Consider the following 24,031-nt stretch of genomic DNA (forward strand, 5'->3'; position numbering starts at 1 on the left):
CTCCAGAACACCGGAATTCTCACGGCTCTCCTCGCTCACACTATTGGAATCGACAACATCACATCTCTGCCAGCCAGTCATTCAACGGCGTGCTGTCTGCGTGCTGCACATAAATCATCTCCCACGACAGGTCTCGGGATAACTCCTCCCAGTCATTACAATATGCCGCCAGACACTCAGTGAACTGCCGCACAGTGCTGGTTGTCGTGCGGTGCCCACCCGCCGTAGTCATCCGCAGCCCAACCAGCGTCATTGGATTAGACTCCGAGAAAAAAAGGAATCCACCAGCGAAAAGTTTGTGGCCCACGGTTTGTACAGCACCCCGTACTTTACGAATCGTTTTTTCATATTCACTCGGCAGCAAACCCTCATCTCCCTTGGGATGCAATTCAGAGCAACTTCAAGACGCAGGGCTTTGCTTGACGTCCTGTTGGCGGCTCAAACTCCGTGAGTTTCGTCGCCATTACCTTGACAAAGGCACTCTCCGTGAACGATTTCAAAGAAAGCCACCCAAAAAATATTGGCAAAATATTATCATTCGACGCCAACATCAGCTTCAAAAAGCTACTTTATTCTGCTACACTTGGCAGGCGTTCCAATGTCCGTTCCTCGAGGCAAGCAGATATCGGTGCATTGAAAAGGATCACACCGCCTGCGTATATTTCCCGAACAGCCTTCACAGGCCTGTGGGACGGATCCTCAGAATACCATGGCGACTCACCTCCCCGTGAAAAGTTCTTTTTCGCAGTTACCTCGTTGATCGATTGCAATGCAAACTCCACCGCTCCACAGCGTTCCGTAAACGCCTCCTCATCAAAGACGTGACGTGGAATCGGTCCCAAAAGATACATGTGTTTTTGGCCTCTTTCCAGCATTACGCTTGCTTCTCTTTGGTCTCATCACGCGTCATCCAGGCGCACATCGCCTTCACATCCATCTCGTCGAGGCAATTCACGATGATTCGCGCGGCCTGTAGTTGCTTCGCCCACTCACCATAGTTGGTTACCTTTGGGAATGGCACCGCAATCATGCCCGATCCAGAAGTAGGCGCAAAATGTCTCGGTGGCGGCGTTCCCTCCTTTGCCACATCGTAGATAATATACACATTCCTCCCATGCCCCCTCAAACTTCTCAACTCCGAGACGCACATGTCGTCATCGCTGTATCTTGTCACCGCTCTGGTGATCTTGCCAAACATGTACGCACCTCGTCCACCAAAACAGTGGACCACCACTTGGAATTTCTCGGCATCGCAGTGCAGCGGCTGGTAGAGGAGGTACGAGCCGGCAGCCACCGAATTCCCGATCCCGGGCGTCCCAACCAACAGACGTCGCTCGAACTTAAAGTCGGTCCCACCGTGAGGGCTGAGCCACGCGGTTACATCGCCCTTGACGATCTGCCACACTCGCTCCACCTCACAGTTTACAAAAACGTCCTTAGGAAGATTCTGTATCGTATGCCACGAGTACGGCCATCCCTTGTCCGAGGCGAGCACCATCAACATGGGAGGTGCCGCACCGGATTGCTGCACAGCGTCATTCTCTTCAATAGCGTCGTCAGCTTTCTTGTACGACCATGACTGCAGTGGTTCCCTTCCCTCACATACATTCCCGTCCCCTCGCCGTCAGGAAGTTCCACCACATAGTGCCACCTCGAACTGCGCACAGACTCGTAGCATCCCTCCAGGTACCTCGGTGCGCTCGACTTCTTTGGTTCCCTCGCCTCCCTAGCAGCTGCATCCAAAAACCTTTTAGTAGAGTTATGAACATTTGCTTTTACCTCTGCAGTAGCCACCAACCACTTCAGTAGAATGTCCACACCATTTTTGTAAAGCTTGTTTACATCCTCTTCCATATCCATTTCATCCCGCACAGCCCTCTCCATCGTATTGTAACGATCCGATGCCTGCATTTCGTTCAATACTCCCGCATCGCAAATATACTTCTTGGGGTCCTTGAAAAACTCCTCCAACAAGACATCCTGGTTGGCGTCCAAAGCGCCCCTGCCGTCCAATTCCATCGTAAGAAAATCATTCAGCTTCATTTTATTCACGCAAACCCTTCCCTTAAGCACCGCATATTTAATCCTAGTGGAAACGTCAATTCCTAGTTCTTGTCGTTCTCGCCTTTCCCTTTCTTCTGCCTTCCGTCTCTCTTCTCTCAGTACCTGAGAAAAGGCTGTGTTCATCTGTGCCCTTGCAAGAGGAGTGACCATATCCTTTCTTTCAAAGTTACTCCAATGCCTGAGAGTGACAATATATTCTTTTTTAAGCTTATTTGAGGCCTCCAATAGCATGTAAAACTCCTCACGCTCTTTTTTCTGCTCTTGGTATGACGACGATGCCTTTATTGTGTTCAACAACACTTCGTCTTTGATGAACTCATTGGGGCTACCTAAAAAGTCCTCCATAATGACGTTCTCACTGAATTCCTCAACGCCCCTGCCGTCAAAATAATTCCGAAGGAAATCATTCAGCCTCATGTTGGTGATGCGTTCCTTTCCCTCCAGCAGCACCCTTTCCAGCCAACTTTCAAGAGTCCACTGCAGTTGCTGTGGTTCCTCCACTCTTATGTGGGTCGCAGCGGGTTGATCCGTGTCGCCATGGGACTCTGGCCTCGCTCTCGTCTGACCACCTCCCTGCGGCACAGCAGACGCTTGACACTCGGTATTATCGTCACCCTGCACTCTCTTGCGCTTTTCAGGCATTTTTTCTCCTTGTCCTCGTGGTTGGATTGAGTTAAAAGTTGAACACTAACCACCAACCAAAAATAAAAAAAAAGAAAAATACGCACAGACATGACTGTGCAACCACAACAAGATAGCCAGCCACACAGTGTGAGAGCACAAAGTGGCCTCCATTACGCAATATAATAATAAAAAAAAATGTGCATTTCAGCACAAAATAGAAGCAAATAAAAAAAATTAATCTTCCGGGCCGCTGGCCGGATCCTGAAATTATCTATGAAAACCAAACAAGTTAGGGAAAAAAGGTTCTTTAGTTAATTGCTTCAATGTTTTATTCTCATTCAATATATAGAATTCTGTGGACCACCAGCATGGCCCTTTGTCCTCAGTTGGGATTTGAATATTATTACTTACGAAGTGGCAGACTTTGGGGTCCTCCAACCACAAGACCCCGCCGCTCCCCCTTCGCCAAATCCTGAAGTGTAAAAACACGACCGTGTGATATGCCGTCTGCGGGGTTGTCTGCTGACCGCACGTAAGCAAAGGATGCCTGTATTCCGCGAGAGTCCAAAAACCCATATATCCGTTGCAGCTCCCACGTCATGGCGTGTGATTTTGAGCTGCCTTTATTCGCTGCTCCTTGCAGCGAAGCGTTGTCCACCCAAGCGTCCATGGTGGATGGCAAGATGGCGGAAAAGGCCGAAAAGGCTAAGCGTACCGCGCAAGCATCGGCCTGCATGATAGAAAAAGCTTCTTCTCGCACCTTCCCCGGGAATTTTAACGTCGCCTGATTGTGTAATAAAAACGGCTCACCATCCATGGAGCAACACATCCCTGGTGATGGCAGCAGATGCCTTTTCGGTGGGCTTGATGTTTCTCTTACGATTGTTCTCGATCATTTGTCGTAATCTCTCGCCCAAACCAACCGCTGCCGGCGGAAGGTTCGCCGGGGATGTCTCCATCAGAATCCCTTGGTGAAGTGCGGATAATCGTCGTCGCACTGCCCTGATGAAAAAATAGTATTGGCATAAACGCGTGCCAAAAATGGCCGCCGCGTACAAAAAGCATGACGCCATAACCTCCATTCCCACGATGGTTAAAGAATTGAGCGTCGGCATGGCGCGTAAAGACCGGACAAATTTGTCACTCAGGAATACCGCCCGGTGAGTGTGATCAAACTGCACCCCAGGAAGATGTACTACATGGCGCCAGGTTCGCGTTCCTCCCCCATCGTGGCGTGACGGCCGCCCGCATTCCGAAGCACTTGGGGTTCCCACAATGTCGCATCGCTCTTCGACCATGCGCTGCGTATATTATCGATCCAAACGCCGACACGCACCGATGGAGGCGCAGCCCAAAGGGAGCGAACCACCGTCGTCACCCCCGCAATTGCTGAAGTAATAACAATCTGGAGAATTTCTGGGCTGGCCTTGTGCCCCATTGGGAGCCGTGTCAGCTCCACCAGCGTGCCGTCCTCCACGCGGCATCGAAAGAGATGCCGATTCTCCCGCGGTAAAAGGACTTGAAAAAAGGATGCCTTTAAGTCCAGGCAGGAAGCGGCCTCAGCCATCACAGGCAGCAAACAGTGGAAAATGTGTAAAAGAGGAGCATTAGCCCCTTAAGAGTCGTCTATTTTCTTGCCGCGTGGCCACGCAATCCATCGTCGTCTCAGACCGGCGGTTCTCTCCTCCACAAACAAGAAGGCGCTATCCATCCGCTTTTTGTTGCAGACGAAGCGTCCCCGATTATTCCTGCTTCCTTCAATAATCGCGCGTCATAGACTGGAGTCCTCCGTGAGCTTCCACCTGATGTGAAGGAGGACGGAGGAAAATGGGACCGCCCGACGCGTCCTCGGTGCACGTCTCGTTATTGTAGCAGAGTGAGGATGAAAATCAGAGAAAAAACGCTCCTCTGCTTTCAGCCAGGGCTCCTGCCCTTCCGCAGCTTCTCCCTTCAAATCAATGCGATCAGTCAAAACACCTGGGTCAGCAGTGTGGTTTATTTCCCGGAATATCGAACTGTGTTCTTGGAAAGGTAGAACGAGTCGAAGTGCTTCGCCAACTGCGAGATCACGTGTGGGTCCAAATTGTATGTCTCCACGATTGGAGCAGCGTGCCGCAACGCACAGCGCTTTATGGAATGCGCCGTGGCATCCCAAGGAGCCAGAGCTCGCTCCACGTGGGCATTCGTCAGATTCGTGAGCTTTTCGTTTTCTTGAAGTGTCCCGCATAACGTTATAATGTCGAACGCGTCCTGCCCTCGTGCCCTGACGAACCGCAAGAAGCAGTGGGGATCCGCCCTCGCCGTCTTTGGCGCCACGGACCAATCCCAAGTTAAGGTCCCGTCCGGCTCCAGTTTAAAATTGTTGGGAGTGAAGACCGCAATCTCAAACCAACGACTCGCCGTTATCCACGCAAGTCGAAAAACAACACGTTCCCTCCAATCGGTCCGAATGCGGATAACTTGATTCATCTCTTCCTCTCTCACAGGGCACGCCTGCTTCGTCTCCGATCGCGCCGCAACTTTTTGTAACCTCAAAATCGCCATGCCCAGCGGGGTTCCATTCATTTCCAACATGGACCGCAGCTTCCTGGCGTGCTGCGGTCAGGTCGATGGCACCACGTCTAACAGTGCCATCAAAAAGGCCGCACAGCTCTCCGCGTTGATCGGCTGTTCGTGCGTGCGGCAAAAAGGTCGTAATTTGCCCGGCTAGTGACATTCTCTGCTCCCACGTTGACGGCGTCCACATTTCTCGGGCCACCTCGTTCGCCCTCCTCACGCAGCTGGCCCAAAGCGGAGACGTCGGTGGCTCGTAACACAGTCGAGCGTCGTTGGCGGATAAGCTCCACTGCCCTTTTCGACGATTGCGTCGGGCGATTTAAAAGATCGGATACAGCGGCGCCTGTGCGGCGCGGTGCGATGCCTGTGGGGATTGGTGGGAGGTGGTGGAATGAATGGGGCTGCCGTCTTCCGCTCCCATAAGCGGCAGGCAGCCCCTCTGCCGTTTTTGAAGGCCGTCTGCGCTGCGAGTAATTCCTTCTGGCCGTGCTGCGTACGTTGCACGTGGATGCGTCGCGACCATAAACACGACACAATAGGCATCGCAACGATCGTTGCTGTTGCGTACGTAGACGGGCGCGCAGTTCGGAAATCGGGACGCTGGACTCAGTAGTCATCATCTGCAACTGGAAGGTCTGCAGTAGGGCCCTAAACAAATCCATGAAACGATCGGCAGGATCCCGTTCTGTCTCTAACGTGCGCCTACACGATACCAAACCGTCAAAGGCTGGCTGAACCTGAGCGTCCGCCTGGTGCCAATACTTATAACTGTATGCGCTCCGGAGATTAACGAAGACTTCGGAGATGCCCTCATTCCACACACGCGGAGCCCAGGTGGTGACCTCCAATGCAAGAAAATGCAGCACCTGACCTTCTGAACCGGAATCCTCTTCCAAGGGGACGATGGGGAGGCAACGGCAACAAAAAAGAAAAATGTAGTTTCCCGAATTGCTCTGAGAATTCTGTGTGTTGACCCGCCGTCTCTCCCCCGCGAGATTGGGTTGGGGAAACGCGGATGCTGACACACCCCAGGCCATCAAACGATGCGATTGATTTGACTGTGTATTTGTGCCATCGCCGTGCATGCGTGGGGGCCATCTGGCGGCCCTCTCCGAGAGGTGGGCGCCTCTCGTTGACACAGCGTCTCCGCCTTACGCAAAAAGGCCGCCAACCACCGAAATGTTAGTTTCACGCGCAAAGCAGTAGTGGAGTGCCTCTTCCGTCCGAAAGCAAATCTGAGCAGTCCAATTCCGTACGTCCGCAACGGCGTGGGTGTAGTCCGAGTTTAATATCTGCCTTTCCGCAATGACGAGCCCTTGCTTGCCCCCAACTCCCGGGCCGCCCCCACACGATGGGCAGGAGTAATTGAACATCAAAATTTGGTACTTGAAACGCCCGGCAATTCGAAAAGTGCCCCGCAACGGTCGGGCCCTCCCAGTGCCTGGCGATCTTTGCTGAAATCAATCGTAAACATGTCATGGTTGCGGCGACGGTTACCGCCGCATCCAACGGCCCGTGTTCAGCAATGAAGGTAAGCTGCACCTGGGCATCGCCATGCTGGCGTACCAAGTCCAACATACGGGCACCGATGTCGCTGCACTCCGTCGCCGTGTAAAAAAACCACTGCCATTACCTCACATCAACATGCAGGAATTCGGTACGGCTGTGAAACAAGAAACAAAAATAAAGAAAAAATAAGAAAAAAGCAATTTCGTCGTACGGCTGTCGGCTCCCTGACTCCCTCAATCGCGGTCTCCCAAAAGACAGTGCGATAAAAGAGGAAGAAATCCCGCAGAGACATCTCCGTTGCATCGGTATATGAATTTATTTGGGCAGCCAGCCGTCCTCGCAGGCATTCTTCTCACAAACTCCCATAAAAACAAAGAGAAATTGTGCGGCCCCCACATCCCGCAAAGGCCTCCAGGGGCGACGGAGCATTCACAGAAGTAAAAAATAAAACAAAATGAAAAAAGAATGTAGTGGTGCGACACTCTTGACCACAATCATTCCCTCTGAAAAAAAAGACATTCTCTGACCTAACCCTGCAGACACACAAATACAAAAGAAGTAAAAACACTCGCTAACATAATCCATCATAAACGCACTGCGCTAACCTCCTCAGTCATTTCTTCAATCTTCTCGTCTAAGCTTTTTGCTTCACGAAGTTTCAGCATCTTCGGGAAACAATGTTTTCTTGACAAACGTCCTTGATATCGTAAACTGGTACTGACGTTTGGTTTTCCAGAACTCCGCAATCCTCTCATGATCAACATCTCCCACACCCGGCGGGTCGACGACATCACATCTCTGCCAGCCATTCATCGGCGTGCTGTCTGCGTGCTGCACATAAATAATCTCCCACGACAATCCTTGAGCAAATTCCTCCCAACCATTAAAAAAACCCCGATAGATGCTTAGTGAACTGCCGCACGGTGCTGGTTGTCGTGTGATGCGCACTCGCCGTAGTCATCTGCAGCCCAACCAGCGTCCTCCGCGGTGTCTCCATGAAGAAAAAGCAGTCCACCAGCGGAAAGTTCCTGGCCATCGGTACGTACAGTACCAGATAATTTATATTTTGTTTCTCATTAATTTCTTCAACTCCAGGTATTTCACATATTTCGGTGGGGTGCGCTACAGGATTTGCTTTCAGCACAGTGTCCTGAATACCATGTGCTGGTGACTCCAGCTCCTTGAGTTCCTCGGCCATTGCACTGACAAACCCATCAAAGATGAGCGCGCACAAACAAAACTTTTCCAGATATTCGGACAAATGAAATTCCCTCGCCCCCAATACCAGCAACAAAAATCATCTCTCACTCATTGCCTTTGCCAAACGGTTCGCTGATCGAGACCCAAGGAAAGAACATATCGGTGCGTTACGAAACCTCTCAGCACCGCGTTCTCCTCTTATTCGGAAAATCCTCACGAGATTTTGAGACGGATCCTCAGAATACCATAGTCCCCCTCCCGGAAGTATAAAGTTTTTATCAGCATACCGAAAATTGATCGCTTCCAAGGCATACTCAACGGCATCAAATCGTGCATTAAAATCTTTCGCATGAAATATATGCTGCGGAATCGGCCCCACTTTTTCCATGTGTTTTTTCACCATCTTCCAGCATTCCGCTTTTCTCTCTGCAGTCTCGTCACGCTTCATCCACGCACACATCGCCTTCACATCCATCTCGTCGGGGCAATTCATGATGATTCGCGTGGCTGTTACTTCCGTCGCCCATCCATCATAGTTGTCCAGGTTTGGGGATGACACCACAATCATGCCCCATTCACGAAAAGAAGCAAAATAACACGCTGGCGGTGTCCCTTGCCGTGTCACATCGTAGATAATGTACCCCTTCATTCCATTGTGCCACAAATCATACAAAAGTTTCTTGGATATTTCATTACCCTCGCATTTTGTCACCGTCTGGTATGTCTTGTCAAACACGTACGTCGTATCACCAAAACAGTAGACAACCAACTGGAGTTTCTCCAAATCGTAGTGCAGCAGCTGGTAGAGGAGGTACGAGCCGGCATTCATCGACTTCCCGATCCCGGGCGTCCCAATCAACACACGCTTCTGGGGCGTAAAGCCGGCCTCACCGAGAGTGCTGAACCATTCGGTGAGATCGCCGCTGACGATCTGCCACGCTCGCTCCACCTCACAGTTCACATAGCAGTCATGAATGAATTTATGCTCCTCCCATTTCCACGAGTACGGCCATCCCTTGTCCGAGGTGAGCACCACCAGCCTGAGACGCCCTGCACCGGATTGCTCCACGCTGTCATCATTTTCGAGAGTGTAGCCAACTTCCTTGAATGTCCATGGCTTTTCTGGTTTCCCCTCCTCCACCTTCATTCCCATTCCGTTGTCGTCAGGAACTTCCACCACATGGCTCCACCTCGCATTGTACACAGACTCGTAGAATCCCTTCAGTTTCATCGGTACACTCGTCGTCGTTGGGTACCTCACATCAATGAGGGCTGCATCCAAAGTATGCTTAGTGATGCCATGAACACTTGCTTTTACCTCCGCAGCAGCCTCTGACCACCTCAGTAGATTGCGCACACCTTTATCGTAAAGGCTGCGTAAATCCTCGCAAAAACTCATTTCATCCCTTACAGCAGTCTCCATCCTCACATAATTATATAATTTCTTTATTTCGCTCAGTACTCCCTCATCGTCAATGTACTTCTCAGGGTCCCTAACAAACTCCCTCAGCAAGACATTCCGATTGGTGTCCACGACGCCCATGCCGCCCAACTGCACCGTAAGAAAATCATTCAGCTTCATGTTATTGGCGCAAACACTTTCTCTCAACAGCACATCTTCGATCTTGGTGAAAATTGTAAATTTTATTTGATGCTCCCGCCTTGCCCTTTCCTTTGCCTCCCGCCTTGCTTCTTCTCTCAACACATAAAAGAGAGCTGCGTCGAGTGCTCCCTTTGCAATTTGAATGACCGTATCCTTTCTTTCAAAGTCCCTCCACTGTGCAAGCGAGAACACGCCTTCTCCTTTCAATTTATATGCAGCCTCCAATAGTATTTTCGTCTCTCGGCATAACGGCGATTCCGCTATTGTGCACAATGACGTTTCGCCGTTGGAGAAAGAAAAAGGGTTCGTAAGAAACCTCTCCATAGAGACGTCCTCATTGGTGTCCACAACGCCCATGCCGCCAAAAAAATTACGAAGGAATTCGTTCAGCCCCATGCTGGTGATGCGTTCCTTTCCCTCCAGAAGTACATCCTCCACTCGGCTCAAAAGTGTCCAATTTGGTTGCTGCCTTTTCTCCACTCCTCTGCGAGTCGCATCGGGTTGATCGGTCTCAGTATGGAAGTCCGACCTCGCTCTCCTCTGACAATCTCCTTGCGGCAAAGTAGGCGCTCGACTCTCCACATTGCCGCCTTGTACACTCTCCGGCCTTCCAGACATCGTTTCTCCTCGTCTTCCTGGTTGGATTGAGTTAAATCTAAACAATGGCCACCAAACAAGAAGGGCGAATGAAAAAAAGAAATACAACAGGCACAGTCACGAATCAAAGCCACAACAAGGGAGTCATCTACACAGTGTGACGGCACAGTATTCGACGCACACCACATGCACGAAGACCACCACAACGACGGCAATTGGGTGCCATCCACCCAGCAGAGCGTTGGTGAGAGCAAACAACAACAACGTGGTGCGCACGGAGGATTCCTCCACGCATACCGCTCGCCACGGTCCCACACCCGTGTGGCACCGCCGTCACCGCACAAACTCGGCAAGAGGACGGGGGCACACCGCCACTGACACGCACAAAAAATAAAAAGTAAATTCGCTGCAGCAACAGCTACACGCAAGAACCCCAAATCATACACGCCACAACAGCGATGCATCATGGTAATCCCCCACACAACAGAAAAGAGTGCAACTTGCATGCTTTATGGAAAATATCTGCGGTGTGCATGGCAAAAAAGAGCCGTGACGCCGCCTTTCATATTGCATTCGCCATTCACGTATCACTTGGAAGCACGCAGCCACCACTCCTCCGTTCAGCTCCCCGTGCTGCTCGTGTCGCTCCACTGGAGGAAGTTGTCACCGCACATCCCCATCACCGTGCACTGCGGAATACAAATCAACCACACGGCATGGGTGCGGTGCCACCCCGCCAATAAATCCCAGGAAATACCCCACTGCCTCGCGTGGCACGGACGGCAGCAGTCTCATTATGCCTGCGAAAGGCTTTTTTCCCAAACAAGAACGCGGCCCCACCACACGCCCGTAAAAACGTTTGGTCCGTCGCACGCAAAGGACTGGAGCGGGAGAACAGCAGGAAAGACAACACCGGCAGCCATGAGCAGCACGCACACGCCAACACACCGCTGCCCCGCATATCACCAAAAACAAAAATACCAAAGAAACATGCCACATACCAACAACAAATCGCAGGTGCGGTTGCAGCTGACACTCCCACCTCCTGGGCGTGTGCGGCCCCTCGCTGCTCGGCGCTCCAAGTGGGATCACCAAAAGCACCAATTCGGGAAAGTTCGACCACCGCCACAGCAGTCACGCTCCCCATTTCTCAGAAATGGCAAAGGCTTGCAGTGGCGCAGCGGCGCAGCGGCATGCACAGTCGCAGAGTAATGGACTGCCGCGGGAATCACGCAACGGCGATGCGCCCCTCCTTTTGGGAAACCCAACAAAAAACATGTGTCGCGCAGTCCCCGTGAGCAACACACATTGAACCGTATTCAGCTCCACTACTGTGGCCATCCGCACACACAGCATGAGTGCGACAACGCAGGCCAGGAAGCACGGAATAACAGCACGCATCCCTCCAATAAAGGTCAGGCGGCGTCCGTGCTGCCCTCAACAATAATTCCACCCCACATCACCCCTCTGCATATCCGCAGCAAAAAGGCCCACACGGTGTACACTACATTGCAATTTCCTAAAGAGCAAACCGGATCATCAGAGTGCTGCCGTCTTCTCAACGTTGGGTAGAGGCTCTCTGCTCCTTGTCGCCGCCAGCCTGCGGTGTTATGGAGGGGCATTGCGTTCTCGGCATATCTCTCCATTTACTTCACTGTCCCGACGCCGCAAATGAAGTGACGTCCCACAAGCAATTTCGACCGCTCTGAAGAACGCGACGTGTCAGACTCACTGAAACTGTGCGTGTGTGTTATTACGGGCGAGCGACACAATGCCCTCGCACATCCATGTACTCCGATCCTGCGCAACACCCCATTTGGCAGTGCTGAAAACGTTGGACACCAAACACGCACAAATCGCACAATAAATGCCCCTGGAAAAAATAATGGTAATAACGTCAACACAGGTACAGTGACCGAACAGATTAACAAAAGAAAAACAACCTCTGCGCGCCCTCCCGCAAGAAGGTGAAGGCACACACGCTTGTTCCCGTTAGTTCCACTCCAACTGCTCGGAATTGATGGGTCTATAGTAGGAGGAACCACGCCACTCTTCCCTCGCTCCCTGTCACGAGGCATGGACGCTGCGAGAGGCTGCCAAGATGAGCCTCACGTGTGTGGAGGACCCCAATGCTCGGGGCAGGTCGACAGCCACCCACACTCACCCACACACACAAAAGGGCAAGGGCAAAGGCATGGAGAAGAGAAGCCCGCCGCACAGTGCATTCAAGAAGACACACGCAGAAGCACCGCCATCCACATCGTACCGCAAACAGCAATGCAAACAGCACACCCACAGCCGCAACAAGAGGAACGAGGCGCATCCAAGTCCACCACAGTCCTTTACTTACCTCTGCCCCGAAGGAATAGCGTTACGCCTCACAGCAGGTCGTGGCGGTGGCGCCCCACACTCACAGTGAGGCACGGCGCACACCATCCGCTCCCCTCCGAGCGCACTCAACAGGGTGCCCAGTCACCCTCGCACCATCGCAATGGGGGAACACAAACGATCGTCTTCGCGGACCATCGATGCTTCTAGCGGAAAAGAAAAAGTGATGAGAGCGTGTCAACTCCACGGCTAGCAGTGGGACACCCAATGGGACAAAAAGACACATAGTGGCATTCAACGCAGCGAATTGCCGAATACAGAAAAACAAGAAAAAAGGCGTAGGTTCAGCAGAAATAAATAATAATAAAGAAAAAAAAGAGAAATCGCCTCAGCGGACTTTCATTTCGTGCATCCCTCAGCGCAGCAGGAATTGTGCATCTCCATATGTTGCTTACAGAGGAGAAAAAAGATCGCAGTGTTCCACGTGTCCACACGAAATCCCTCACATTTCATGAGGCACTCGGCCTCTTCCTCCACCCCTCGTTTTGTACAGTCCGCGGGACGCACAGCAATGAGGCCGGCACCGCGTGCGGTGCAACAAAAGCAAATAAAACAGGGGGAAGCACGTCACTCATGAGAGCGTGCAGCTAGCGGCAAAAAAATAAATTAAAAAAATAGTAAAAAGGCAGGGGTTCTGACCCCTCCAACAAGGCACCAGCAGCACATTATATCCAGAGGTGAAAACAAAAGGGATAAATAAAAAGTCCCCAACGGAGTGCATTGGGTCTTCCTGAGGAGCGGCACACCCTTTTCCACGGGGAGTCGCGGCTCCACTCCCGCCGTCTCACACAGCTGAGAGCTGCAATGCCCAGAGCCCCAGAAAAAGAAGCAACAAGATCCGAGGCACACACACACACGCACCGTGCCGTAGCCACTAGAGCCCTTCTCCAAAAAAGTGTTGTTCGTGGACTGAGAGGCGTTTCCATCTTTGGAGCCACCGTCAGTTCCCGCTGGATCATCCGGTCCTTCAAGCATTTTCCCAGAAAGAGACTCTGGAAGAGCAAGGCTGCTGGCACCAACTTTTGCGGCTTCTTCCCGGGTCAATATGCGGTTGCACAAAAAGACACTCGTCACTGTCAAATACTTGTTTTGGCTCCCGGTGTCGCTCGCACTGCTCCCATCCCCTCCAATGTAAAAGTGTGAATTCGCGCGTGGCCCCTTTCCTGAGGATGACGTCGTTTCAGCACCCCACACACACTCACCATTGATCTATACGAAGGCCTTGTTGGCGGTCCTGCAGCGTGAGCTCCACTCGTTACTGTTTGTTCAACTCCCAAAAGCCGGTGTGTCTGTTTGCGTTGAGCATCACCAACTCCTTTCATGGCTGTGCGACAGCCAAAAGTGCACAGTGCGGCCTGCTCCCTTCGCGCCAATCAAAGGGATACTCTTGACGCCTACGTGTGTCTCGCAAATAGCCACCGTCGCCACAAGAGAGAACGCGTAATTCACAAAGCCACAGTGATTATTATCCTCCCAACGGTTCACGGGGCAATGTTGCCCTGCGAATTGAGGCCCATTTGTGACATTCTTGCCATTCGTCACCGTTGCAATCACGCAACGGCACTCGTAGATCCACGTGTTGGCAGTGCCTGCGTTGGACAGTTATCCAACCAGACCCACCGTACTTACGGGCGACGCGGAGAAGGAAGCGTCCACGTCCGCCCAATTACGGGGAATGGAAGTGATCATCTGCAGCGCCTCCGTCAGGGGGGCAGGAAACAGGCTGCTTTTCTCTTCATTGTCCCTCGCTCCCACAAGGTGCAACGCACCATCCGAGCACAGCATGGCGTTGGCAATCGACTTATTCACAGCAGCGTCCATGTAAGCCGGTCCAACACAAAACACGCGGTTGCTGTCAGTCACCCAAACGTAGAGCGCATGGGCCTCACTTTCCCACCACGGGGAGCTCACTTCCGAGCCTACAGCATGACGCTCTTTCCTCCAACGGTCGCAGTGACAATGGCTCCCACACGCAAGCTCTTTTCCCAAAGAACCGATTGTGAATTGGTCCATACGCCCGCAATTGCCCCGGGTACCTCCACCCACATTGTCCCCTCGTCACGTGACTCGTGCACTCCGCAGTACCGGCTCCCATAGCAATGAGTAATCACGAGAAGTTGTCCCTGCTCCCACTCGGCAATGAGAAGATCAATGCAGTCCGCAGGAAAAATGCCCCTCGAAAGCACTCAGCTGCTGCCGCCGTCCGTCGAACAGATGATCATGGAGAAATCGTCTTTTTCGTCATTGTACGCAATCACGGGGACACAAGCGCGCCATTCAAAACGCCTGAGCCACAAAAAACCCTCAATCCATTCGCGCCGCGTTCGTGAGTCCGGGAATGATCCGTGATCACAGCAATTTGGGTTCACACCAGTGGATCAGCTCGCTCCGTCTGCCGTCATTGGGCTGCGTGAATTCACCCACAACCAGTTGAACATCACGGTCTCTCAACGCCCAATTGAACCCACCATTCGTACCAAACTTTTGCTAGCTTCCCGCACGAAGAAACGCCCTATTGCCGCTCTCAATTGCCGTGGGATTGGACGCGGAGCCTACAACACCCTTTATATTCGCTGTGCTCAACAAGATGTGTGCATTCCGGCCATTATTAAACCCACCAAAAAAGACGACAAACTCCACGCAAAAAAGATGGAGCCCGCCACAATATCCGCATGAGAAAGCCCACTCGGTGCCCCATCGCTATCATTAAGCGTCGTGTAACCCCCATCAAAGACAACCGTCACTCCACCAACACCCACCAGAGCGAGCGATCCAAACGAATCCCTCCTTCCACTTGCACCAGTCCCACCCTTCGGTTCCAAATGCGTTCGTCCCGGAACGAAAATAAAGGCCACCCACGGCAGCCGCGCAATCACTTAATTCTCCCCCGTCGATGCGGCCGCAGCTCCACAGGTGGCGCGGCACAACACGACAAATAGGAGCAGTACCGCGGAATTAAACACATGCCGGGACATATTGGACCTCTGCGGCTCACTTTCTCCTCCTTCCCTCCTCCTTCCGCTGGATCCGGTCACGCGGCGACGGTTGTGTGTGCGGGGTGCCTTCACAGCTGCAACACGTGAGAGCATATAAATATTTGTGTGTGGGCGGTGTGTGTGTGTGCTGTTGGTCCTTTCAGAGCCTTCGAATTTCACAGTGGCGATTGGCGCTTGTTTTCCTAGCGTGTGCCTGTGTTCAAAAAGTGGAGAAGGCAGCAGCAACAGCGGCAACAGATCGGGCACGTCCGTGGGGAGCAGAGCAGAGCACCCACGAGGAGTGCGGAACACGAGACAAGCGCCAGTCTCGGGAAGAGCACAGCCAACGCCATCACCCTGACCGGCAACTCCACACCAGCCCTCACGCACACGCACGCACCATAGCAATGCCGTCAGTCCGCCATGGAAGAGGAGAAGTAACCCACCGCCGGCACACAGCGCACACCGAGCAAGCAATCACCCAAACAGACACACGCGGAAGCGATTTCTCACCCACCCATGACACGGCGCCTCACTCCATGCGTTCACACGGAGCGCGCTGTTTCCTCAATAGAACTTATTCGCCCTCCATCCCTTAAAGACGCTTCTGTTAGTGATGGGCCTTAGAGCACAATAGAAGAAAATGGACAATGCAGTAGTACTGCGACACCGCCAGCCACAATAATTCCCTCATACCGGGGCAATTCTCCAACTGTGCCTCGTACCCACACACACAATCAACATACCATGTAGAAATCACCCAATGTTTTTCACCAGAAACCAAACAACCCCTTTCCCTCCCTAATTTTCTTCTGCCACTGTTATGTTCGATAGCGTTGGACACTTTGACATTTGTGTGCGGTGTTGCCGTATGGGGCTGGTGCACCCGCACCGCATGCACACAAAAAAGCATCAAAAAGATATAACTCTCACAATATTTTTTTACCAGAAATCAAAACTACCCCTTTCATTCCCCAATTTGTTTTCCTATTTCGACGGTTATTCCACACTTCTGAGAATTTCGTCCCTTCAAAAGTCTCCGGATGATATTGACACTTGGTACTGGTGCACTTTTCCTCCCAGAACGCCGCAATCTCTCGGTTTTCAGCGCGGCTCACATTATTGGGATTGACGGGACCACATCTCTGCCATTTTGATATCATTGTGCTGTCTGCGTGCTGCACATAAATCATCTCCCACGACAATTCTTGGGATAATTCCTCCCAACCACTAAAATATGCCGCCAGGCACTCAGTGAACTGCCGCACAGTGCTGGTTGTCGTGGTGAGCATGTGCCCTAGTCATCTGCAGTCCAGCCAGCGTCCTCCGCGGTGAATTCAAAAAGAAAAAGCCGTCCACCAGCGGAAAGGTTGGGGACGTCGGCATGTACAGCACCCGATACTTTAATTCTTGCAGGCGATCAATGAGCTTCAGTTCAGTTATTGCAGCTGCCTCGGTGGGGTAGCCATGAGGGTTTAACGTTAGCACCGAGGACCGTGGTTTGGAAGGCGATGGTGGCGGCAGCTCCTTGAGATCCTTCACTATGGAGGTGACAAAATTCTCAATCAAGAATACGCTCAAAGAATACTTTTCCAAGGCCTCAGATTGAAGAACATTCTTCATCCCCAATACGAGGAAAAAAATATCATGCGGACTCATTACCCTTGCCAAACGAGATAACGTTAAAACCCCAAGATACTCACATATAGGTGCATTAGCGAAGTCCTCAAATGGGCCATGTTCTCTTACGCGAACAATCTTCAAAAGTTTGTGGGACGGACCCTCGGATTGCCATTTTTCTCTCCCCCTGTGTAAAGTACTTTCCTCGATCCCCAATATTGATCCATTCCAAGGCCCTCTCAACATCTTGCGTGCGTTTTCCACATTCATCCGCATCGAAGATGTGACGTGGAATCGGTACCAAAAGAGACATGTGTCTTTTGACCATCCTCCAGTATCCCGCTTTTTTCTCTGGAGTCTCGTCACGCTTCATCCACGCACACATCGCCTTCACATCCGTCTCGTCGGGACAATTCACGATGATTCGTTCGGCTTTTAATTGCTTCGCCCACTCATCATGGTTGCTTACCTTTGGGGATGACACCACAATCATGCCCCATCCGGTTGGGGGTGCAAAACCTTTGTCGGGCGGTGTTCCTTTCCTTGCCACATCGTAAATAATGTACCCTTTCATCCCACGCTCCCTTAAATTTCTCAAAGCCATGATGCATACGCCCTCATCGCCGTATTTTGTCACGGTTTTGGTGGTCTTCTCCAACACGTACGCCGTTTCTCCAAAACAGTGGACAACCACTTGGAGTTTGTCCACATCGCAGTGCAGCAGCTGGTAGAGGAGGTACGAGCTGGCAGCCACCGACTTCCCGATCCCGGACGTCCCGATCAACACACGCCGCACGGGTGAAGAATTGAGAGTCAAGTCAGAGTTGCTGAGCCACTCGGTGAGATCGTCAAGGGCGATCTGCCACACTCGATCCACCTCGCAGTTAACAAAAAAGTCCTTCGAGGAATCCTGTATCGTATACCACGAGTACAGTCATCCCCTGTCCGAGGTGAGCACCATCAGCCTGAGACGTGCTGCACCGGACTGCTGCGCACCGTCATCCTTTTTGAAAGTTTCGCCAACTGCCTTGTACGTCCATGACTGCGGTGGTTCCCCCTTCTTCACCTCCATTACCGTCCCCTTTTTCGTTTTCTTTCGCTCATCGCCGTCGGGAACTTCCACGACCTGGTGCCACCTCGCATTGTACACAGACTCGTACACTCCCTCCATTTTCATCGCTGCACTCATCCTCATTGGGTTCCTCGCCTCCTCAAGGGCTGCATCCAAAAACTGTTTAGTGATGCCATGAACACTTTCTTTTACCTCCGGAGTGGCTAATGACCACCCCAGCAGCGTACTTACATGATTATATTGGAGGTTCTTTATATCTTCCTCCATATTCATTTCACCCTCACAGCCCTCTCCATCCTCGCATAAGCATCGGTCATCTGCATTTCTTCCAACGCTCCCTTATCACGGATATACCTCGTGGGGTCCTTGAAAAACTCCTCCAGTAAGACATCCCGATTGGTGGCCACAACGCCCCTGCCGCCCAATTCCATCGTAAGAAAATCATTCAGCTTCTTTTCCTTGACGCGGACTCCTCCTTTAAACAGTACATCTACGATCGTAGTGGAAATGGTAAATTTCATTTCTGCCTCACGCCGTTCTACTTTTACTATCTGAGTGAGGGCTGCGTTTAGTTTTCCCCTTGCAATAAGAGTGACCGTATCCTTTCCTTCATAGTCCCTCCACTGCTCGAGCGAGAACACACCCTCGTGGTGAAGTTTGTACACCTGGTACTCTGTTAAATTAAAAATAATTCTAAGATGCCGCTGGTCTTGTACGTAAGCATCCGGCTCCTGAACAAACGTCTCCATAATGACGTTCCCATTTTTTTTTCACAACCCACTCATCGCCCAATTTGCTCCGGAGGAAATCGTTCAGCTTCATGTCTGTCCTGAGAGTGTCTCCCTCCAGCAGAATGTCCTTTACGCTGCTGCTCATGGTCCACCGTGGTTGCTGCGTTCCCTTCACCCCTCTGCGAGTCGCAGCGTCGGAACCATCACCGGAGCCACGGCGAGGTGCCATCACAACACCCGTGCGGTGAAGCATCCCACTCGCACCGCCCAACTGCGGCCAGCAGGTGCCGATGGCTCCAAAGGACAGTCGCGGCTGTTTCCTCCCGCAGTCCCAATGGCATTGGGCGTGGCACTCGCACGGCGGGGCGGTCGGTGCGCCATGCAGCCGCACTGCAACGCCTGTCGGTGAAGCAGTCAAGGCCCACCGCCCCCGCAGCAACGCAACGTGCAATCGGCCACAACACCGCCACATTATCGCCCTTTTATATTTTATGATTCACGTTTTCTGTTTATTTGTTTGCCCTATCACTAACACTGAAAATAAGTGTGCACCTTCACAAAAGAATAAAAAGAAAACACGATCCCACCGTCCCGATGCAACTCAGCACTCTCCTCCACCCACCGCCATCACCGCGCAGGGGACCGCAGTCACATCGCAGAGTCAACACCACAATGTGCACCACACCATCGTGCGCTGAACGATGGGCGGGACGCAGCCATGCGTCGCCCCGCTCCATTTTCCCACCCCTCAAGCGTTGCGTGCCCGCACAAAGTAGCAAACAGAATCAGAGTGCACACAAACCCAATCAACACCCTCACTCGCTGAAGCACATTATTCGCATGGAGTGACAACATTTGGGGACACACCAGCAGTAGCTGGCTGCATGGAATTTCCCTGCCAACCCTGCAAAGGGACACAACAACTCTGCGGAGTCAAAGTGACAGTCCCTCGGTGCTGCCCGCAGTCCACATGGCAGGAAGAATTCCACGCACGCATATTTCCGGATTCCTCGCTGCTCGAGTGCACATCAACAGAACATAAAAAAATACGAGTGCAAGATGGCATTTAAATACGTGAAATATTCAGCCTGTTTTGTTTGATGGTGTTGGCGGGCATTCCCACACAATCCAATCAAAGTGACACGCCGGACAGAACGGCGTCAGTTAATAAATAAATAATTGCGTCAATGCAAAAGGCAGGTAAAATTTGGGTTTTACACCCCACTCCGGGGGCGACAGTGGCATGAGAGTGTGTACGTGTGCAGGACCTTTCGTGGGACGGTGCTGTCCAATCCCGCCGTGCCTTGAGGCAAAAGGGCAACAAATCAAAAAGGGGAGCACACTCTCCAGAAAAGGAGTGACGGTTGGGCAGTCAACCCCCGCTTCGTCCCACATGACATCCACATATGTGCACCCCACCTCAAATACGTACCTCCCTGGACGCCGCATGCATGACTTGTGGTTTCGTCGCTCGCAATGTGTTTTTCCTCCCGCAAACAACCAAAAGGATGGCCACGGCGCAGCTCCACTCAGGGAGGCAAATCGAGGCAGACACGGGTGGGAACCAGGCGTCATACAAAATAATAATAAAAGAGGGGCAGGGCAATAACTCCTCCAAGCCTCGGAATCGTACAATGTGCATCCCTCTTCTTCCACATTGAAGACCTCCTCGACAGAACAAATGCGACAGACACATGTGCCGCACAATATCTTTCGTTGCCCCGCGTTCCATCTTAATTCCCATGCCTGCCACGGCGGTGGTGCCTGCGTTACATCGGGGATGACTCCAAAATATCAGGCAGCATGCCGTGGGGAGTGGATGCTTGACAAACGTGCCCGCGTTATTGCCCAACACAAAATGGCGTCAAAAATAAAAAGACATCCGCGGCTCAAGCTACCCGCGTGTGGCCGTAGTAAAGCAAACACTGAGACACATGTGGAGCGACGTAAAAACAAGGAGAGAAGGAAGAAATAGTGAAATAATCCACAGAAGTACATCGATACATATATGCATACACAAAGTAATACATCAATCCGCATAATTCTTCGTTCTTTCTCTCGTTGTTCCTTCTACACAACACTAGAAGTATAAGGAGCGGCAGGCATGCCCTCCCACACAGTCATCGTGCAACAGGAGGGAGAGTCACTGCAGGCACCCGCACAAAAAATAGAAACAAACCAACAAAAACCAACAATCAATGACGCGGTCGGTGCGGAGTCCGATGGGTGGCTGCGCAGCCGCACAGCCGTGGCCCCCACGCCCTCCCTCATGTCAGCCAGCAACGTACACTCACAACCTCCAGGAGATGACGCGTCACAGAAGGACCTCATCGATTGTTTTCCCTAACGCTTTCCTGAATGCATCCTATGGCCCGCACACCAGCCACCGCCGTCGGGCACGTCCTAAATATTGAGTACAGATATGAAATAGAGAGAGCAGCAGCCCCCATACTCGGTGCGGCAGCGGCGGGCGCAAAACACACGCACACACCCCTTCCGCATCCGCCCCGGGCTAGCGTGATGGTGTAATAATCCGTTGTCGTCGATAATCGATAAAATAAAATAAAAGCAACGAAGCAATCACCCAATCAATCTATGAATAATGGAAAGAAAAAAGATACCCGCCAGAAGCGTCTACGTCATGCCGCATCTGCGAGGTGCGTTGTGCCTTCTCGCCGCGTACCGGTACTGTTGGGGTCGGAGCCCTTCCACCTGAAAAAAAAAAAAAACTGCGCTACATTTTTCTTCAAGCAGAGCATCTTCACCTGTCCAGGAGGACGTGATCAATTATTCAGCTCGCAATGGATGCACCGTCGAACAAGCTCAGAGCGACTGAGCGGGTGTCACCGGTCACAGACTGCAACGGCGGTGCGGGTGGTCGGTACGACGACGCAACGGTGGTGCCTGAGGCGTACGACGATGACGTCATGTCGTGGGGCTTCTGCGTGTTCTCGTCGCTCTCCTCGTCATCGTGCAGCAGCGCCTCCAGCCCTCCACGCCGCGGCTCGCGCAGCTCCTGCCAGTGGCGGTCCTCCGCGTACCACACAACCACGCAGTACACAGTGACCGCAAGCACTGCAGTCGCCAGCAGCAGCACGATAGCCGCGTACGCCCTCGCACCGCCGTCGCTCGGAACAAGATGGTTGGCCGCGCTGACCACGCACAGCGCCGCAAGGAGCACAAAGCTCGCCACGCGCATCACCGTCAGGAAAGCCGAGCGCATCATGTTCGTGAAGGCAATCACGCCCGCGCCCGCAAGCAGCGCAGCCGCCATGCAGAAGTACTGGACGTGGCAGCCTCCCAAGGGCGGGTGCAAAGCAGCAATCAGGCACACCACACACAGCACCGACAGCTGGAACACGCACCAGTACACGCGGCTGCCCCTCATGTTCGTCAGCATGCCGCCGTACATCCGCTGCTGCGCCGCAGGGTGCCAATACCCGACAGGGTACAGCAGGCGCTCGTGCAACGGCTTCCTCAAAAACTGCCAGTACTTCGTGAAGCTCGCGCCCACGTGGCGGGCAATCAAGTAGCACACGCCAGCAGGGAACGCCACACCGTACAGCACGCCAACGACACCGATCACGCGGTGCTGCACGCGGGCGCCGGGCATCGCCAGTGCAAGTACCGAGCCAAAGAATATGCCGAGGTGCATCGCGTGCGCCACAACGTACGTCAGGCTCGGGAGGCGCATCGCCGCCCACGCACTCGCAGCGTCCACGCCGCGCCACCGCTGGAAGGCCGCCGTCACACCGCAGTGCACGCACCCAAACGCAGCGGCGAGCAGCGCGTTGCCCACCACCATCCACAGCGGGTCACGGTCAGCAAACACCGACAGGAAGTACGGCAGCGCAACGGTGCTCGCACGCTCCTGCGCCGAGGCACATGACATCCTCGCCAACACGCCGAGCGCCTGCATCTCCAGGACGGAGCCCAGCCCGCCAGTCACCACCACGGCAACAGCCGCCGCACCCGCAACAACGCCGGTGACCGCCGAGAGGGCGCTGGCAGCGGCGGGCAGCGTGTTCGACCTGATCGTGAAGGAACCAAGCAGCACACCCTTGCAGCCTCCAAACACCGCCGCAGCGTCGCACCGAATGACTATCGTCTCGTCGGCAGCAATGAAGTAACCGCGGTGCACGGGCACAGCCAGCTCCAGGACGGTGGACGGATTCGTCGCGTTGCGCACCCACGTCGCGTTGCTCAGCATCGCTCCCCACGGACTACCAAACCCGCTCGGCTGCGCCGTCGAAACCGGCACAAAGCTCAGGTGCGTGCCGAGTTGCGGGTCGCGTGCCCACCGAAACGGCGGCGGCAGCGCCACCATCAGCCGCGTCGGGACGGCGCTCCCACCGCCGCGAATGTCGCTCTGCGTCAGGCTCCCACCAGCCGCCGTCGTCGTCACGGTAAGCGTCGGGCACGCCACCTCGCTCCACCACAGCGTGCTGCTCACCGACGCCATCGGGGTCCGCGTGGGTGACAGCGCCACCGTCTCCGTCACCTGCGGGGTCTCCGTAGGCCCGTAATGCGTCGGACTGTAGTGAGCCGTGCTCAGGCTCGGTGTTGGTGTCGGCGTTGCCGTCCACGTTGAAGTCAGGCTGCGCGTCTCCGTCAGCGTCGCCGTGTGGCTCACCAGCGGCATGCCGGGCGTGCGGTTGCACCCGTCCACGTGCGGCAGGTACACCGGCAGGCAGTCGCGCCCGTACCCGCCCTCAGCACAGCGGCAGCGACACGACCCCGACATCGCCCTCGTCGCAGTCGCAAAGCAGTGCACGTCGGCGTCGCACACGCCACACGCCACGGGGCGGAATTTCCCGATGATGCCGGCGGACCTGTAGTCCATCGGCTGTAGCGCCTGCCCGTTCAGCGTCAGGCACCCCACGACGAACCTTCGGCCGGTGCCTACAAGCGCAACGGTGCCGTCCATCACGACGGGCCCGCTGCCAGCGTTCCCATAGAGTGTCAGTGTGCTCTGGACAAGGTCCGCACTGCGCGGGTACGACGGCACAGACAGGAGCCTGCCGCTGATGCTGTTGCCGCGCACCGACAGCCACGACCCGGAAACAAACGACGCCAACCCCCGCAGCACCAG

The 24,031-nt window shown here is 53.4% G+C and overlaps 1 protein-coding gene and 4 pseudogenes across 1 annotated transcript, besides 10 other annotated features; all 5 read right to left on the minus strand.

Moving 5' to 3' along the window:
* Positions 1-2,706, minus strand: Tc00.1047053506823.20 (annotated as a pseudogene; the record flags this gene model as incomplete).
* Positions 1-8,738: a sequence feature (areas not merged during assembly with more than two copies in the genome that could not be assigned to a particular haplotype).
* Positions 2,865-2,885: a sequence feature (AT_rich).
* Positions 2,883-7,117: a mobile genetic element.
* Positions 2,924-3,143: a mobile genetic element.
* Positions 6,936-7,116: a mobile genetic element.
* Tc00.1047053506823.50 lies at positions 7,402-9,729 on the minus strand (annotated as a pseudogene).
* Positions 8,739-9,007: a sequence feature (heterozygous, Esmeraldo-like haplotype).
* Positions 9,008-9,714: a sequence feature (areas merged during assembly that could not be assigned to a particular haplotype. This can correspond to areas where the two haplotypes were merged or to regions with more than two copies in the genome that were merged during assembly.).
* Positions 9,715-9,730: a sequence feature (heterozygous, Esmeraldo-like haplotype).
* Positions 9,731-24,031: a sequence feature (areas not merged during assembly with more than two copies in the genome that could not be assigned to a particular haplotype).
* Positions 13,137-13,158: a sequence feature (AT_rich).
* On the minus strand, positions 13,324-15,630 carry Tc00.1047053506823.65 (annotated as a pseudogene).
* Tc00.1047053506823.80 lies at positions 16,475-18,751 on the minus strand (annotated as a pseudogene).
* Tc00.1047053506823.100 (dispersed gene family protein 1 (DGF-1), putative) lies at positions 21,731-24,031 on the minus strand (the record flags this gene model as incomplete). Its single annotated transcript, XM_805883.1, has 1 exon — positions 21,731-24,031. A coding segment is annotated over one exon (2,301 nt), but the record flags the coding sequence as incomplete, so codon positions are not given.

The sequence above is a fragment of the Trypanosoma cruzi genome, genomic scaffold (assembly GCF_000209065.1).
Source record: "Trypanosoma cruzi strain CL Brener 1047053516843 genomic scaffold, whole genome shotgun sequence".
Taxonomy (NCBI): Eukaryota; Euglenozoa; class Kinetoplastea; order Trypanosomatida; family Trypanosomatidae; genus Trypanosoma; species Trypanosoma cruzi.